Below are 18072 nucleotides of genomic sequence, written 5' to 3' on the forward strand. Positions count from 1 at the left end.
TGCTTTTTATCAAAATGCTCAGATATGTAAATTAAAACCGTGTGTGAATCAAGAAACCAGCCTGTTTTTTTACATAACTGTTCCACATTTAAAGAATTTGGATTCCGGATGAATGTATTTTAAAAATGATATAAAAATATATATATAAGTCCTTAATTCAACTCTTCTGTTGATCTGTGGAAGATAAAATGGATATAAATTTTGTGGCTTTACCTCAGGTTCTAACACCTATCTTTCCTTCAGTTACATCAAATTCCTAGAGGAATAAACTGCCCTACCTCTTTAACTGCAAGGTGATGGATTACTATCTCCAATGCGCCCTTTTGCTCTTCCTTCGGCTCAACAAGACCAATATTGGCTTCCTTTGGCAGAGACCAGGAGAACGTAGCATTGCGTATTTCTAAGGCCAAGTCTGGATCTGAGGCAGGAGCTGAGAAAGGATACAACACAAGAAAAGTAAAAAAATTAGTCGGTAAAAACGAGTCATTTTTGAGTCTAGGTTCACTATGGTGTACGTTTCCTTTATTGAAGTCTGTCACCAAACAAAGTTGACGGAGTCAGACCAATGCACATAATACGCAGCTCTACATCACAAAAAATTTGATAAATAGCTAATTACAGATAAATGTCTGAATGATGAAGGAGATTCCTTTGCTTCCATGTGGCCCATTACAAGGTTGTGCCTATTTCTTTTCACTGTTTTCATATTAAAAGTTGAAGTCATGTTAAAGCTAACTGCACTAGCCCATGAAAAAGGCAAGTGTGCCAGCCCTTTAAACTTACCAGAACTAATCTTAGTATGAGACAGGATGAAATAAAAATAGCATGATTTTGATATGTCTGCACAAATTGGTTCTTGCAATGAATCTTCCCCACATGTAAAGGAGGTGGACATGAGTGCATTTTAGCCCCTTTTTATTCACCCTAAATATTAACAAGCTAGAATCCGTCTTATTGTAGGGTAGTGTTGAGGAGAACCAGATGAAGCCCCCTGTTCCCCTGGGTGGTTCTGAAAACTGAGAGGGATAGGCCTGCCACGATCTTGCCACGGAGCAGCGGGGACAGCTGTGGCAGGACTCACGCCCTTTGTGACTGGGCGAAGAGAAACCACCAGAGAGCCTGACTGAGACACTTGAACCAAGGCTCTCAGACAATGCACCCCTTTCGGCCACCCGCTCCTAAATGTGGCAGAACAGGTCCATTACGAGTGCCCTGGAACTCAACATACAGAGGATACCTGACCTCAAGGGCTACATGAATCCACCAAGCCTGGGGCTTGAGCGGACCCCACATCGGCGAGCTGGGAGTGTGCCAGTGCCTGCAGGGCTTCTCGGTGCTCCCTCATCGATCTGAAGTAAAGAGCGGCGACGCGGCTGCAAGAGTGAGACGAAGAGTGAGACAGCACGGCATTCCAAGCTTGGGCTGCAGGGAGGATCCTGGAAAAGCTAACCCTTGTAAGCAACCAAATACTATAATCCCGGCGCAGCGATCTCTCCATTACAATCCCATCATGGGGAAAGACAGAAGAGAAAAACTGTCCCATCCCAAACCTGAAGAAACAATACACTACAGGCAGAACTAGAGCTAGAGAGGCTGCTTCAACCAAGAACCCCTTCCCGGAAGGAGATCTCGCCATGATTCTACAAGCTATAAGATCTTCAAAAGATTCTTTGAAAACCAAAATAGGATGGGTGCCTGTGGACATGGTCCTTATACAACAGGACTTCCGCAATGTCACTGCCCGTATGACAGAAGACAAATCCTGTCTATCGACGATGGAAGGCGATGTAGTACACTTGAAGAAACAGGTCGCACAGCTGCTGTCCCACAGGATTGACCTTCACAAGCAAGTGGAAGATGCCGTAAATCACTTACGCCAAAACAATCTCCACTTGGTGGGCATCCATCTTAGTGTGGTCTTCCAAAACAAAACCCACTTCTTCGACACCCCAGAAGCGGCTTGGATCTGGGTGACCAAGAAGCGTCCCCTCCATCCAAGGGTGACCATCTCTCCATCTGCCTCCCTGACATGGCCTACAAAGACTAAAGACACTGGACCTTACAGACAATGCACCCGCTCCTGTAAAAAATGTAATGCCCATAGAGTTGTCTCCGCCTTGCCCAGCAGCACTACAAAGGGCTTAAAGGAACACCCCAAGAGTATGGGGTTGTGGGATGTCCCACGGAGCCAGGGACCGAAATTGAGTTATCTGGCAGGAGACCCCTCACACCTCTAGCAACGGAATCAGAAGACACTGACCTCTCTTGGAGCCCAACGATTTAATCCGAAATCATTACTGCTCCTGCCTCCAGAGGCATGTAATCCTGTCAAATTGAAGGGTCCATCACTATGCTTCTGAATCTATCTTTGTAGTTTAATTTTGTTTCGAGTTCTCTTTAACTGAGCGACAGATGATTCCTCAAAAGAAGTATAGGGTGAGGATTGGTTGTGGGGGTGGCGGTAGAAACCGATGTTCCTGTTGTTGTTGGTAGTTCTTCTTCTCAGTTCGTGCACTTGGCATGACACGCTTAGTACGCACGCATGCCATCCTCACAACAGGGCGAGGCACGGACAGAAACGCCCAAGCCCTGAAAACTCAATTCCAATGGGTAATTCACGTATACGCCCCAACTACTTACACCTAATCGGCATGGCTACAACCCACTATGATGGAAAACCCTTGTGGGAACTCTCCTGGAATGACGATGAGCCTCTAGATAAGGTGAAACAAACAGCGGTACTAAAATACTCACAAAGATCCACCCCGGAGGTCCTCTTGCTAAAAGAAACATATCTCATGGGAAACCACTGTCCCTTCCTTGCTTGTCAGGGGTAAAATAGGCTTTGTCACTCAGGTGTCTCACGAGGCTCTTGGGGTGTAGCCGTTCTCCTGAGCCGCTCCCTCCCCTTCACAACTGCCCGAGAAATCAGGGATCCCCACTTCTGCTTCTTGGCTCTCTCAGGAAGCCTGGGCGGCGTTACTCTCAACTTTGTCTCGCTCTACATGTCTCCAGCGGCCCTCGAACCCACCCTTAGGGTTACCACAGACTTAATATCCTCCCTTCCCCAGGGCCTGACAGTTGTCTGGGGTGACTTTAACACGGTCTTGGATCCCACTTGCAATGATACCGGGACACCATCCCCCAAAAGGAGACTGAGCACCAAACGCCTTACAGATTGGGCATCCACACTAGGCTTATGTGACGAACATGGAATCCGAGGACACTCCAGTACAACCATATCTCCGCTGTAAACCATAACTACTCCCACATTGACCAAATATTTATGCCCGCCTTCGAGTGCCGTACGGTCCCCAGCATTCAAATCCGAACTCATGGCATATCCGATCACTCTCCCCTTCTCCTCCACATAGGAGGTTCTACAGGCGTCCAGCGCCCCATCTGGAGACCTAACGCCTGGTTCCTCCAGGACAGAGCCTACAGGCAGGCTATTGGGGAGGAACTCAAGCAGTATTTCCAATCTAACAAGGGCACGGTACTCTTTGGGGGGCAGGCATGGCCACGATCAAAGGTTATGGCATGGGGTAGCTCAAGCACAAACACTTGAAACAAGAGAAGCACTTCTCCCAGTTGGAAGCTCAAGCCCGTCGCCTGGAGCAGAACACTGCTGTGGCAAATGGTGAGTCTGATTGTCGCCAACTCAAACTGCTGCTGGAGGAAATACGTCACATATCACTCTAATCAATCAAACCGATGTGGAGGTCCTCTACGGCCCGAGTCTATGGGTGGAGCGATAAAAATGGTAAGCTGCTTCACTGGCTGGCTTCTTGTCCCTTGCTAACCAGGTAGTTCAGGAGATCCTAGACACGGAAGGGCAAACGCATCATACCCATGCAACTATCGCGCAGGGCTTTGCAAACTACTACATGTCTCTCTATTCAGCAGACTGCTGTCGGGAACCACAGTCCAACCCTCACATGATATCCCCCTCCCATGACTGTGGGATCCAGAAACACAAAGGTTGAACCAACTCATCACACGGGAAGAGATTAGACTCATTAATAGTGTCCGGGAAGACACCTTGCCCAGACAGATTCCAGGCGGAATATTAAACTGCATTTAGAGAAACCCTGGTACCACGCCTTCATCCCCTTTATGAAGAGATGGTGGAGAAAGGCGCCTTCCCACCAGAAATTGATAAGGCTACTGTTGTGATCAGCCCTAAAACACCCCCCTATTAGCCTCATGCTCGGACTACTGTCCAATCCCTCTCATCAATACCGAAGTCAAAATCTATGCCATTATCTTCGCCACACGCCAAAAACCGGTACTCGCCAGTCTAATACACCCCGATCAATGTGGCTTTATGCCCAGTGGCAGCACGAGGCATTGCCTGCGACGCCTGCATGTGGCACTGGCTCATCGCCACCTTCTCTCCCCATATCTGCCTTTATTATTGATTGACTTTGCAAAAGCCTTTGATACGGTTGATTTACAGTTCTTGGAGAGTGTGCTGAAGAAAGCAGTATTTGGCCCACTCCAATCCGTCAGCTCGGGTCCTTATAAACGGGGCACTCTCTAATGTCTTCCCTATCCGCCATGGTGCAAGGGAGGGCTGCCCTCTCTCTCCCCTTTTCTTTGCTCTAGCAATAGAACTGCTCGCCAGGCTTATTCGCTTCAATGCACAAATACAAGGATGGCGATGGAAGGGATCTCACAAAGATCGCATCGCCCTATATACAGACCACGTTCTACTCTTCCTTGAAGACCCGGCACAATCGTATCCTCCGGCTATTCGGAGCAGCATCTGGCCTGTGTCTGATTTCAGCCGAATCAACTCTGGTGCCTCCACGTGTCGCAAGAGTGTATGGAATGGCAAACAATTATTCCCATATGATGCCTCACTTTGAAATACGTGGGAATTTGGGTTGCGCTCTTCCTGGAACTTACCTGGTTACTCAATATCAACCTCCTAACTAGAAAAACTAAAGAGGACCTACACAGATGGCAATTCCTTCCCCTTAATTCTTTGCGTAATATCGCCCTGTTCAAAATTATGGTGCTTCCTCGGTTTCTCTACATAATCCAGAACCTCCCAATCCACCTCCCACGCAAATGTTTCAGCCAATTAGATAGCAGGATCACGGCATTTCTCTTGGGAAATTCTATGCCATGCATGGCCCTACCCACTATCAGCTGTCCCCATACGACGAGGGAATGGGGATGACAAACCTTCTCCTGTACTATATGACCACCCACCTCCTCGTGATGCACAATTGGTTTACCAGAGAATGGTCCGACCCGGATTACCATTTGGAGCTAGGGAACCTGGGGTTTTCCCAGATACAGGCAATGCTCTATGGTGCCTCAGTCCCTCACACTTTCCCAGCAGTGACTCAGGTGGTTCTACTCACATGGCTCGCCGCACTTTTCTACACTCAATGGGATTCTAAACGCACACCAGGAGACACCGTTGTGGCATGGCACTTGGCTTAGGGAGGTGGCAGAATTGGAGGGATTTCGGAGGTGGAACATATCGAGATCACACACCAGGGAGATGTTTGGTCGGGAAGACACTCATGCACCTTTTAAGAATTGCAAAACCCTTATTCTTTAAACTCCACTCAGTTCTATAAATACCTGCAACTCCGGCACACCATCACACTCCAGGTTCCCGCAGACACTACACTTCCAGAATTTAGCCTGTTAAAAGCCAAAGTGCTCATGGGAAATGTAGGGAAGGGAGGGGTATCTCAGATCCATCGCTCCTTGGTTAACAACTACCCATCCACCTTAGAATATCTGAGAAACCGGTGGGAGCTAGGGCTCAGCCCTCTTGAGGAGGAGGACTAAGCCCCTGAGTAATTACTGTCTTGACCAGGCTTCACCAAATCCAAATATACTACCTCCACTGCGCTTACCCCACCCCCATCCAACTGCACCGTGCTGGCTTTCCCCCCATCTCCCAAATGCCTGTGATGTGCGGTAGAGCCTGTGGACTTTTACCATATGGTTTGGGCTTGTACTGCTCTAACTCAGTATTGGATAGCAGTAGCAATGGAACTGAGCATCACACCAGGATGGGAGGTCCCACTTAACCCCTTGGCACTTATCCTGGGAGTCATGGAGGAGGGATGGTTTTCATACTGAAAAGCATTTTAGGAACAGCCACCATGGTGGCCAAAAGGGACATAGCAGACACCTGGAAAGACTCTGGCTCCCCTACTATCTCTCGCTGGCGCAAGGGACTTGATTGGTTTGCCATGCCAAAAAAAACTGTGTATGAGGGGAGAGGATGACCAGCCAAGTACGATTGTGTGTGAGGCAAATGGATGGGACTGGTGAACTAAAGAGACCCCAGCCAAGCACAAGTGACCCTCAGGACTTAAGACGTGGTCACTCCAGATGTGTAAACACAGGGCAGCAAACCAGGAAAGACTGAGACTGAATTGCATGCCAAAGTGTAATGAATTATTGTGCTGTTGTTTACCAAACAATTAAATTGATTATCAAGAAAAAGAATTGCTGATAACACAACATACTGAGCTGTATGTGTCATTCATCATCGTATGCTTCCCTCATCATCATTGTATGTTTCCATCAGTCTCTGCCTCCAAGGAACTGTCATTATTGTGAGACTTGTACTGCTGTACAAGATGCCCATGGGTTTAATGCAGACTTTAGGAACCAATCGCCCCCACTCATGAGCATCTGTACAGTTGCATATTCCTACACTGAGGTTCCACAACAAGATAGCCACCATCTTCAGGAACTTCGAGCCCGAACCCACCGACCTTCAGAGCCTCCTCACTCCAACAAAAGCCTCCCCGACCAGCAACTCACTGCATGATCACCACACAGAACACCACTGCCATAATGAAGTCCATCCACTCTGGAGCACCAAAGGCCCTCTCATCTACCACCTCTTCAACCTAGGAGGTAAGGATTTCAGATGCCAACTCACCACCAACCTAAACGCATCCATCATAACAGACACCTTTCTCAAGACATAGAAAAACATAGAAGTTAGATCTATCCTCAAGAAACCCTTTGCGGACCCGAGCGAATTTCAGAACTACCACTCCATCTTGCTGCTGCCTTCCTCTGCCAAAGTCCTGGGGAAAGCCATCAAACAAAAGCTCACCGAACACCTGGAGAGACAGAACCTGCTAGGCTTCTGCACTAACCATAGCACCGAGACTGCCCTGACGGACACCACCGACGACATCCGCACCGACCTCTCCATAGCATTCAACACTGTATCCCAACACACACTCATTAAGGGACTGCAGCGAATCGGGATCCTGGGAGACGCATTCAGATGGATCGCATCATTCTTCATGAGATGAGCGCAAAGAATCCGCCTACCTCCCTTCGCCTTGAAACCCAAGAGAACCATATGCAGCGTCCCCCCAGGTTCATACCTCAGCCACACCTCTGGAACACATACATGATACCTCTAGCTGACATCGTCAGAACCCAGAATCTCTTCATCATATCCTACGCCTACGATAAGCAGCCCATCATCATGCTCTCAGAAGACCGCACCACCATTAAGACCAACTTCCACAACTGCATAAAGAATGTTGCCGACTGGATGAGGGCCAACTATCTGTAGCTCAACACTGATGAGACTGAATTGCTGATCTTTGGCAACCACGCCTCCCCTGGAACGATACCTGATGGCCGGCTGAACTCAGACCCACTCCCACTCAGACAGATCAAGCCCACAACCTCTGCATCAACCTGGACAGGAAACATATCACGAAACGACAGATCAATGCAGTCTCCTCTGCCTGCTTCCATGCTTTCCGCATTCTGTAAAGAATCTTCAAATAGCTCCCCATTGGCACAAGAAAAACAGTCATGCATGCCCTTATCACCAGCTGGCTGGAATATGGTAATGCACTGTACTCAAGAACCATCATTAAACTCAAGAGAAAATTCCAGATGATACAGAACACAGTGGTCCGACTTAGCCTCAACCTGCCCAAACGAACCCACGTTCACCCCACCCCATCTCAATCAATCAGGGAATTGTGAAGCGCGCTACTCATCCATAAGGGTCTCAAGGCACTGTGGGGAGGCGAATGCAGCTTCGGTCAGTCGAAGAGCCAGGTCTTGAGGGTCTTCCTGAAGAAGTGCAGAGTGGGGCGTGTCTGATGTTGATTGGTACCTTGTTCCAGGTCTTTGCCACGATGTTCTAGAAGGCTCTTCCTCCCGTTCTGGCTCTGCGGATGTGTGTGGTCCCTTAGGAGCCTCCACTGGCTACCCATCCAGAAAAGATGCCAATTCAAGATATTGACACATGCCTCAAAGCCCTAAACAGCCGGCATACATGAACCATCACCTGAACTTGCATCAGCCATCCAGAGACCTTCGCTATGCCTTCCTTGCACAGTTGCAGCGCATCCAACTTAGCCACAGTGGAGGCCGTTGTTTCTCATACTTTGCAGCAAAGTCCTGGAACAGCCTCCCCCTCTGAACATAACTGTCGCTGGCGGCTTTCAGAAAGGGACCAATGACCTGGCTTTTCGACTGATCCCAGCAACACAGCGCCTGGATACCCTCACGGGCGATAAGCTGCGCTTTACAAATACTGATTGATTGATTTAATAATATCGACCTGTAACTATATCACTTTCAAAATATTGGCTACTATTACTTTGTCAGACTAAGTACATTAGTATTACTATTAGACATTGTTTGCATTATGCTAACAACTACTGTAATTACCTATTATACTTACCTTCCAATGAAGTGGTTAGGCTGATGTAAATAATGTGATACAAGTGTCATGCAATATAAAGCATGTGATATAGTGGACGTAAACTATCCATAAATTATCCTAACATAAGTCTTAATATTCAATTTCATAATGCTCTCCTACCATTTCCAGGCACTGTAAATGACAGTTATTGCTACTGACCAACGTAGTGGTAATTAATTTACCAACATTGGAAGGACGGAAGGCTGAGTTGACCTACATAGGATTTTAACTCATGACCTGCAGATCACAGGAGATGGCAGAATTGGGTGTTCAACTTAGAGAGCCATCTTTCCGGCATTCAATGATCCACCTTGTAAATACCTTTGAAGTCCTTAATGTAGATTTATGGTTTCTATATCAATTATAAAACACCAAATGCATTTTAATCCTGAGGTTCTGTTAGCTACCGATTACTTACTTAGCTACATTCCTAAATATCTGGTGCCCCCCGACCCTCCCTGTCTTCCCACTACAGTTTCACTTTTGTTATGTCCCTATTACTTTGCTGGCCTCATACCAGTGATGTAATAGGAGTCCACGTCTTGATCCGGGACTTGGAGGAACCGCTCAATCCGATCCAGAGACACCTTGGCTTCCACAACTGACGTCAACATCCATGGGAAAATGTTGAGGGGCATCATCAGCAGGTCGATGAGCGACAAGGTTGTAAAGACCTATTAAAAGTATGATATTGTATTATATGTTTTTTCCAATGAGTCTTATAGCCAGATCTTAATAATTGACAGTGTCAATGACAGGTAAGTGATGGCATATTTAATAGAGAGAGCAAGAAAACAAAGGCAGATCAAAAAGGACATAAGATAAGTAGAGTACATGAGTGTATACAAGAGAAACATAGAGAGTGAAAATAAGATAGTAAAGGGAGGTTAGGCCATCAAATAACAATTATTGGACTCCATACTACCCTTAGGAGTTCACCTTCCAATGGCTTGTTTCAGATCTATGCACAAATTATAGAAGTAAGCAAGTGACTGTGCTAAGAGTAAAATTGTATTACTCTAATGTAAAGGAGGCTACACAAACTGTATACAGATGGCTAACATCACTGCTACAGTGGGGGATGGGAGATTCTTCGCAAAATGGACTCAGGGGCTGATTTAGCCCTTGGTAGCCTTTACTCTGCCCGTTATCATGGTGGAGGGCATTAGGTTCTTCACCCTGGCAGACAGAGGACACCACAGTTTCAGTTTACTACCAGTCGGATGATGATCTCTGCATTCACAAGAGCAGCTGCCATAGTAGCTCATGTGAAGGCAATGAAAGTTTGGTACATGGCTGCTGTCTTCTAGTTGACTGCACATCAAACTTTATTTTCTAGAAACAAATTCCCAAAGCAAGACTTAGTTTCTGAAAAGTTAACAACTTAGGGGACACATTAGGCCCCCTTATCCTTCGATATTCTAACTCTACCCTATTGGGAGATTTCAATCTCCATTTAGAGATCAGGAAAGAACCTGAAGTGAGAAACCTTTTTGAAACATTAGGAACCTTTGGGCCCCAACACTAGGTCCTATATCCAACACACCACGCTGGACACACCCTTGATGGGGTATGTGCAAATCTCGCTACCCTGACAGTTAAAACTCCCATTCCTCAAGTCTGGTCAAATCATATGCTGATCCTATTTAGTATTAAAATACTGAGTATGAGTTACCTCCCTAACCAAAGCTCTACTCCAGCACCGTTCCATAAATGGACTAAGATGATAGCAAATCCAGAGCTACCCCAAAGGCATTAGCGTCTATACCCATTTTATCAGGGAATACCTCGGATGACACTCATTTCAACACACGGATCAGGACAGTTAGCGATAAATTTGCTACCATGGTTCAAGCAACACACAAACAAATCTCAAAGATTTCAGCCCCCTGGTACACACAGACACTGGCAGACCACCATATACAGTGCAAGCAACTAGAATGGAAGTAGAGAACAGCCTACAATGTAGAGGAGCAATCCCATTTTAAAGCGACCCGCAAACAATATTGTTAGAAATGGGGTAACCAATTCTACGAGGGTAGCATGGTGCAGAGCGGGCAGGACAAACTCCTGAGGACATGTGTGAAGCATCCACGCAGTACACACAGACGACACACCAGGCACACAACAAAACGAGACACGACACCAGTTTTGGTGAAAAAGAATAACTTTTGTATTGTATAAAACTCACAGGTAATCACAATTATCACTATACTGCGCCAACTGGCGCCAGGGCCAAATATACAATGGGGATTAGGTACAGGGCAAAGGAAAAGGAACAAAAAGGTAGGTCCATTAGTTCCAAGGGGGTAAGAAAGTCCTAAGCATTAACTCCGGGCATAACCTTATGCCGGTACGTATATCAACAGCCTAAATCAAAGAATGAGCAATCCCGTAGGCATATAATCTCACTATATCTCATCGGCACAAGCATGAGAACATAGAGGCCTAACTTTGGCAGTAGGCAAATAACAGCAGGCATTTAGCATGAACTAAAACATTAGGCGTAAAAGCACAGTCTGGCTTGCATTAGCATCTCCTGCAAAAACAACAATAGGCGTAGACATACAGTAGATCTGGATCAGAAGGCAGGAAACACAGTGCGCATAAGAATGGCATAGAACATATCAACAGTGGGCATAACATTAGCAGGGAAAACATTAGGCACACAACGCCGGCATCACCACATTAGAAGGGGGCATCAGGCACATGGGGCATGGCATAGCACAGGGCCTAGAAACCTTCTTAAGCAGGAGCACATTCAACATCAACCAAGTTTCCTGCTCGAAGACCGGCTCCAGAGAACACTCCCCTAGCCAGGGGTTAACTTTAGCGCCAAAAGAAAAACAGTATCAAGGACATAGGCCACTTCAGGGGGCTAAAACAGTGTTAATTTGAGGAGTCTCAGGCCCAGTCCAGCGTCGGGCGGTACAATCCCCCACTTACTTAGTTCCTCTACCCAACCGGCCAATCAGGGGGTTAACCGGGCCTCCCGAGCCCAGCTGCAGACTCCTGCGGGGAAGGGCGGTCGTGGGGCTGCTTCTTTCCTAAGCCGAGGCTCCTAGGCAGCTCCTGCGTTTTCCTGGCACCTCCGCCCTCCCCCAGGGAATGAATGAATGAATGAATGAATGAATGAATGAATGAATGAATGAGTGAATGAATGAATGAATAACTTTTATTGTTTGGTTACTCATAACCATTACATTAAAACAAACGTATAAAAAAAATTACAAAAGTTAAAACAGGGAATGTGTAAGCGAAATAGTCTGTGCATCTACGGAGTCTCTATTTATTTAAGCCCTGAGTGGCCATCAACTTAGACCGTGTCTCTTGGAAGAACTTCCCAAATGAGGCCATGTCTTTTACTGTAGACAGTGTATATAATTGATGGACCGCCTCCTTTACGGTGCGTGGCCCCGCTTGTCTTAGAATGGGCCTAAGGTAGAGACTGCGTTCTGCACGCAGGGCCGGGCAGCAAAATAGCAGATGAGCATGGGACTTACGTTTGTAATTGCAGAGCCTGCATTCCAATGCACCCAGCTCTGCCCGTTCAACAGCATATAGTTCTTTAAGGTGCAGAGGGTTTAGTCTGTAGGCTAGAATCTTACGGAGAGCTGTGTGGCCCACAGCCTGCGTGAGATGGTGCTTGGGATTATACACAATATGCGGCAGGCATAGGGTCTCGTGCAGGTCTCTTATCTCTAATGACTCCAAGTCCAATCCGCGGGAGCGAGCCCGAACTTGTTTCTTTATTGCGTTTTTGATCGCCATGTAGTTGACTAGTTCGGGATCCCAAAGCTCAGTGGCCAGATTGAGGCGAACTTTTGCCGCGGTAAGGGTAGCTGACCAAGGATTCCCGGGTTCCATAAAGATATATTTCAAAACTGCCTTACGTGTCTTATCTTTTGCGGTTGTAGCAAGGTAGTAGTATTTACTTAAGGCCGCCATCTCTTCCAGATTTTGTTGGTTGAGCGAGAATTCTAAGCGGATAAGGGTGTTTCTAGTGCACTTCGGAAGGTGAAATATTCTCTTGTATGCTCTGCAATGAATTTTTTCAAGTTCCTTGTTGAGTTTGCCCGGGTACGCTTGCTGAGCGTAGTTGAGGTCCGGCATTAGTTTAGCCTTTAATACTCTTCCCCGGGGATGGTTCTAAAGTTGTCGGCCCCTGGTGAGGCCTTTGCCGCCTAATTCTGCCTTGGGGCACAGCGGGGGCCGGTCGGGGGGGCTTGCGCTCTCCGGAGAGCCCCGCGTCGAGAGTAGAGCTGGTCCTGAGCCCCTGTAGGGCTCCTTCCGCCCGGGACACGGCTTGAAAGCGGGTGCGGCGCTCAGGGCCAATCCGAGGACACAGCGTAGGCGTGGCGCCAGCCGCCAATTGCAGCGCAGCACAGAAGGATGCGCAGCCGATGACGCACCGGCGCCCCCATCACGTGGGCAGGTCGGGTTCAGCTTCCTAGGCCTGGTGCGACCTACTGCGGCGGCCCTCCTCTTCACTCGGGTCTCGCTCAGAGGGGCCCGGGACTTTGCGACCTTCGTGCGGGGCTCTACCTTCCACCAGGGAGCCCCGTCGTCCACTCATGGTGCTTCCCTGGAGATCCCGGGGCCGCAGCGGTGATCTCAGGCAGCAAGTATGCGGGTGGGCACCCGCTCATAAATTATTCACGAAGCGGGGTAGGCACCAGCGAAAAGGCACTACAGGCTTCCAGACAGCACAGATGACGCCGGGTGGCGGCGGTGACGGAGGCAACAGTCAGTGAGCTCTCTCAGCTCCGCAGCACCTCGGGGCACCGTGCGTTGACCGGCAATGACTGTTTACGAGGCACAGCGCCTAGAAGCAACAGGGCTGCAATGGGGAACGCAGATAAGACCTGGGCTGCAGCGGTGAGTCAGGCAAGCAGTGCTTTAGGAATGCAGCGCTTTGGAGTTCCCAGGCACAGTCTCTTAGCTTCAGGTAAGGCACAGTTCTGGGCAGGACAGCGCAAGGAGGCTTTAGCGCTGAGAAGAGGACAGTCCTTTCCCTTACACACAGCGCTTTGGAGGCAACAGCTCTGGACCAAGTATCGCCTAGGGAGCACAGCGTTTTTAACTCACTCAGTACTTCAGGGCCACACAGTGCTGTTGGGTCATGCTCCTTCCTGGGTAGAATCAATGTGGCGCGCTGCAGAAATCAGCTCCTCACCACTTTGTGGCTGCAGTCAAAGGTGCGCCTTGGCAGTCAGGTAAGCGCTCTTCTTCTCCAGGCGCTTTTAGGTGCAGTGCTCGCGTGCCATCCAAGGTCCCACCAGCCTCAGGGACCTTTGATGGCACTCCTTCAGGGGCCGGGTGGCAGAGCAGCAGGCACTACTGGGCAAGGTCAGCAGTCAGTGGATACTCATCAGGACAGGGCGGTAGGCTTTCACCATCCTCCACTGTAGCGTGGCACTCCTCCTGTACAGCAGCCTGTACTCCTGCAGTGGGGCTTCCACTAGCCCTGGAGCACAGCAGATGGGTTTTGGTTGGGTGCAGGGTCCAGCACACAGGCCTAGGTATCCCCTGGCAGCAGGTCCCCTCACATTCATGTCCCTGCTCTGTCTGAGCACATGGTGGCACAGCCCCCAAATTTATATGCCCCTCACCCACCTACCAGACAGTTCCAGAAGCTTCTAGAATCCTCTGAGGAACTGGTTCTAGCTGGCTCAGATGGGAGGAGTAGAGCACCCTGGGTGCCAGGCTTTCCCTCCAAATGCTGGGTACCAAACAACTATACCGCTAATGGACTGCAGTCAGGTGGCACAACGCACAGCCATGGCATCCATTTTAAGGGCGACATTTCACCAGGGTGCATTTTTACAATGGGGATTAACAAGTGCGCATACCATTGCGTTACATTTAACATGGCGTCTCACTCCACACATGGCCTTTACAACTTTCTACCATGGGGAGACATCCTAAAATAGTGGGGTGAAAAGCGAAAAAGTTTGGGGGAAATGGGCCAAGACCAACAAATATGATCTACAAATTAAATTAGCAAAAAGGGATTACTTTTCCAAACAGATAACAGATTCCAAACAGGACCAGAAAACTATCTTTAAAATCATTAAATCCTTCACACGTCCAAAACTCTAATTAACAATATCCCTCCCTCACAGACCCTATGTGATCAGATCTCCTCTTCCCTCATTTTGTTAATATATGCATTTAATATTGAAACAACTTTATACACTGATGATTCAAAATTGATCTTTGTCTTAGACAAAGATTCCACTGAATGAGAGCATAATTTCAAGTTATGCTTAAAAGAGGTCATCCGGTGGATGAGACTTAATCATCTCAAATGAAATACGGACAAGAAGGAGATCATGTTAGTAGGCAAAGACAAAGCAAACACAAGGAGATAATGGACGGAGCACTGAAACTTTTCAGACATTCACCTCCAGTCACAGATCTGGGTTGAATCCATCATCATTCTTTAGCTCACTTCGCCACCCCGGTTCAGACAGAGATTTGTGCAAATCCGTCTTTACCCTGCGCCTCATGGGAACAGTTCAGTCGGAACTGCCAAGCCATGTCTTCCCAGCCCTCATCAGAAAGGCTAGCTTGAATCCAGTGGCAAAGTGAGCAAGGGACCCACGTCTGGGCATGCCTTGCCAACTTAGGGCGAACAAATCAAACACAAGGAGATGCTGGACGGAGCACTGAAACTTTTCAGACACTCACCCCAGTCACAGATCTGGGTTTTATTTATTTATATAATTTGTAGAGCGCGCTGTAACCCTGCGGGCATCCTGGCACTGAAGAAAGGTGCAACGAAGAACAGTCAGTCTTGAAAGCAAGAGGAGGGTGTCTCGATGAGGGTCTGTTACTACTACCCCTCGGGGGGTGGGGGGGTTATACCCTTGGAAAGAGCCAGGTCTTGATATTTTTATGGAACAGCAGTAATTCGCTGATTTTCCTGATTTCAATTGGAAGGCTATTCCAGAGGCGGGCCGCTGCTACACTAAAAGCTCTGCCACCCTGGGTCGCTTTTCTAATCCCAGGTATTCTGACATGGTTAGTGGAAGGGGAGCGGAGGGCCCGTGTGGGCTCGTACCACTGAACTTGTCTTGGAGTGGTTTAGGGCCCTGACCATGTACTGCTTTGAAGACGGTGCATAGGGACTTGAAGAGGATCCTGAGGCACTGGGAGCCAGTACAGGTCAGCCAACGCTTGAATTGTAGAAGATCGGCGGGATCGTGAGAGTGCCAGCTTAGCTGCTGCCGCCTGGATACTCTGCAGTCTGGAAATCAGATATCCAGGTCATTCCAGTAACAAGGCATTGCAGTAGTCCAGGCGGCTGAGGATGGTACTACTGATGAAACTTGTTCTTGCCTGTACTGGTAGAAGAGGCAGCAGCTTTCGGAGACCTCGCAATAAAGTGAAGCAACTGCCCACCAGTTTGTTGACGTTGGTCTCCAGATTTAAATTTTCATTAAAGCTGACCCCCAGATCCTGCACCGTCTTTACTGGTGTCAGCGGTCCATTCAAGGCTAAAGGCCAAAAGTCTGCAGGCAGGCTTCTGGCTGAGGTTCCGTGACAATTATAAGTGGTGTTTTTGACTCGTTCGAATATGGACGAGTTTGGTATCTATGAACCGCAAATGACGAGTTTAGTGGGTGTACGCGTTTTCGCTACGCTAACCTGAACCGTTCATCTTATTCGTGGGTTTCTTCATCTGAACCCACGGGTTCCATTTTAGATACCGCATCCATTTTGTTTCTTGCCCTCAAGTAGTCAGCGAACGGACACTGTCCGCTTCGTGACCCTGGGATTCCCAAACTCTTGCGGAAGACACATGTTCCTTTGAGGGTGTTTTTATGACGAGGGGGATGACACTGCAGAGGCAGATGGCCTCGCTCGAGGCTCATCTTGCCGTGCCGGTCTATTGTTTCAGCCGTGCATGCATTAGGCATGTCTCCTTTGATCCTGCAATCGTGTTTCCGATACTGGATACTCTGCAGTCTGGAAATCAGATATCCAGGTCATTCCAGTAACAAGGCATTGCAGTAGTCCAGGCGGCTGAGGATGGTACTACTGATGAAACTTGTTCTTGCCTGTACTGGTAGAAGAGGCAGCAGCTTTCGGAGACCTCGCAATAAAGTGAAGCAACTGCCCACCAGTTTGTTGACGTTGGTCTCCAGATTTAAATTTTCATTAAAGCTGACCCCCAGATCCTGCACCGTCTTTACTGGTGTCAGCGGTCCATTCAAGGCTAAAGGCCAAAAGTCTGCAGGCAGGCTTCTGGCTGAGGTTCCGTGACAATTATAAGTGGTGTTTTTGACTCGTTCGAATATGGACGAGTTTGGTATCTATGAACCGCAAATGACGAGTTTAGTGGGTGTACGCGTTTTCGCTACGCTAACCTGAACCGTTCATCTTATTCGTGGGTTTCTTCATCTGAACCCACGGGTTCCATTTTAGATACCGCATCCATTTTGTTTCTTGCCCTCAAGTAGTCAGCGAACGGACACTGTCCGCTTCGTGACCCTGGGATTCCCAAACTCTTGCGGAAGACACATGTTCCTTTGAGGGTGTTTTTATGACGAGGGGGATGACACTGCAGAGGCAGATGGCCTCGCTCGAGGCTCATCTTGCCGTGCCGGTCTATTGTTTCAGCCGTGCATGCATTAGGCATGTCTCCTTTGATCCTGCAATCGTGTTTCCGATATTGCCCCTACACCCTTTTTCTAGCTGTTTTCTGTCTTCCCTTGCACCTGTTTCTGACTCTTCCTTAATTCGTTTACAGCCGGAATGGAATGTACTAATGGTGGTATGATGTACTTTTACAGTTGGGAACTGGCGATGCTTCTGTAATTATGTTCCGGACCCCTGAGTACATGAAAGCGACCCTTCGAAGTTTACTGTGGGAACTGAATTGTAACCTTTTGTTCACCATGTTGTGCAATGACTAAAAACTGTATAAAAGGAGCGGTCCACTTTAGCAATTTGAAGCAGTCTCCTAGAACCTACATGCTTTGTACTTCTTGTGACTTCTGTGTTCCCTGCAGTAAATAAACCTTGATCTTTGACGCCGAAGGAAGTGTCCTGTGTCTCTGTCATTTGTACGCCGGAACAGGTAACCCACGAAGGTTTCAGGTGTTGTCCCCTGGCACCGCTGGGCCTTAGAATAGCCCAGTCCTTCAGTTGGCGCCCAACATGGGGCGACATCAGCGGTACCGGTCCAAAGCCCGACGATCATGAGGAACTTCGTGTGAAATCTCCGAGGGAAGGTGCACCCCGCTTCATCGATCCCGTTGTCGAAATAAGTGGCCCGAAGACTTTTCCCGCGACGATCCCCCACCTCCTGACGGCTGCGACGGACTGATGCC

General features: G+C 48.2%; 1 protein-coding gene across 2 annotated transcripts in view; it reads right to left on the bottom strand.

The window, feature by feature from the left end:
- LOC147706822 (ATP-binding cassette sub-family C member 10-like) overlaps nucleotides 1-18072 on the bottom strand; it is a 389662-nt gene that overhangs the window by 261052 nt on the left and 110538 nt on the right. For both annotated transcript variants that reach the window (XM_086925955.1, XM_086925954.1), the window contains exons 5-6: nucleotides 9249-9405; nucleotides 279-430 (exon numbers count right to left, since the gene is read on the bottom strand). In XM_086925955.1, the coding sequence (XP_086782081.1) occupies nucleotides 279-430; nucleotides 9249-9405 (309 nt within the window). The remainder of the gene's footprint in view (nucleotides 1-278; nucleotides 431-9248; nucleotides 9406-18072) is intronic.

This window comes from Lissotriton vulgaris, chromosome 6 (assembly GCF_964263255.1).
Source record: "Lissotriton vulgaris chromosome 6, aLisVul1.2, whole genome shotgun sequence".
Lineage (NCBI taxonomy): Eukaryota > Metazoa > Chordata > Amphibia > Caudata > Salamandridae > Lissotriton > Lissotriton vulgaris.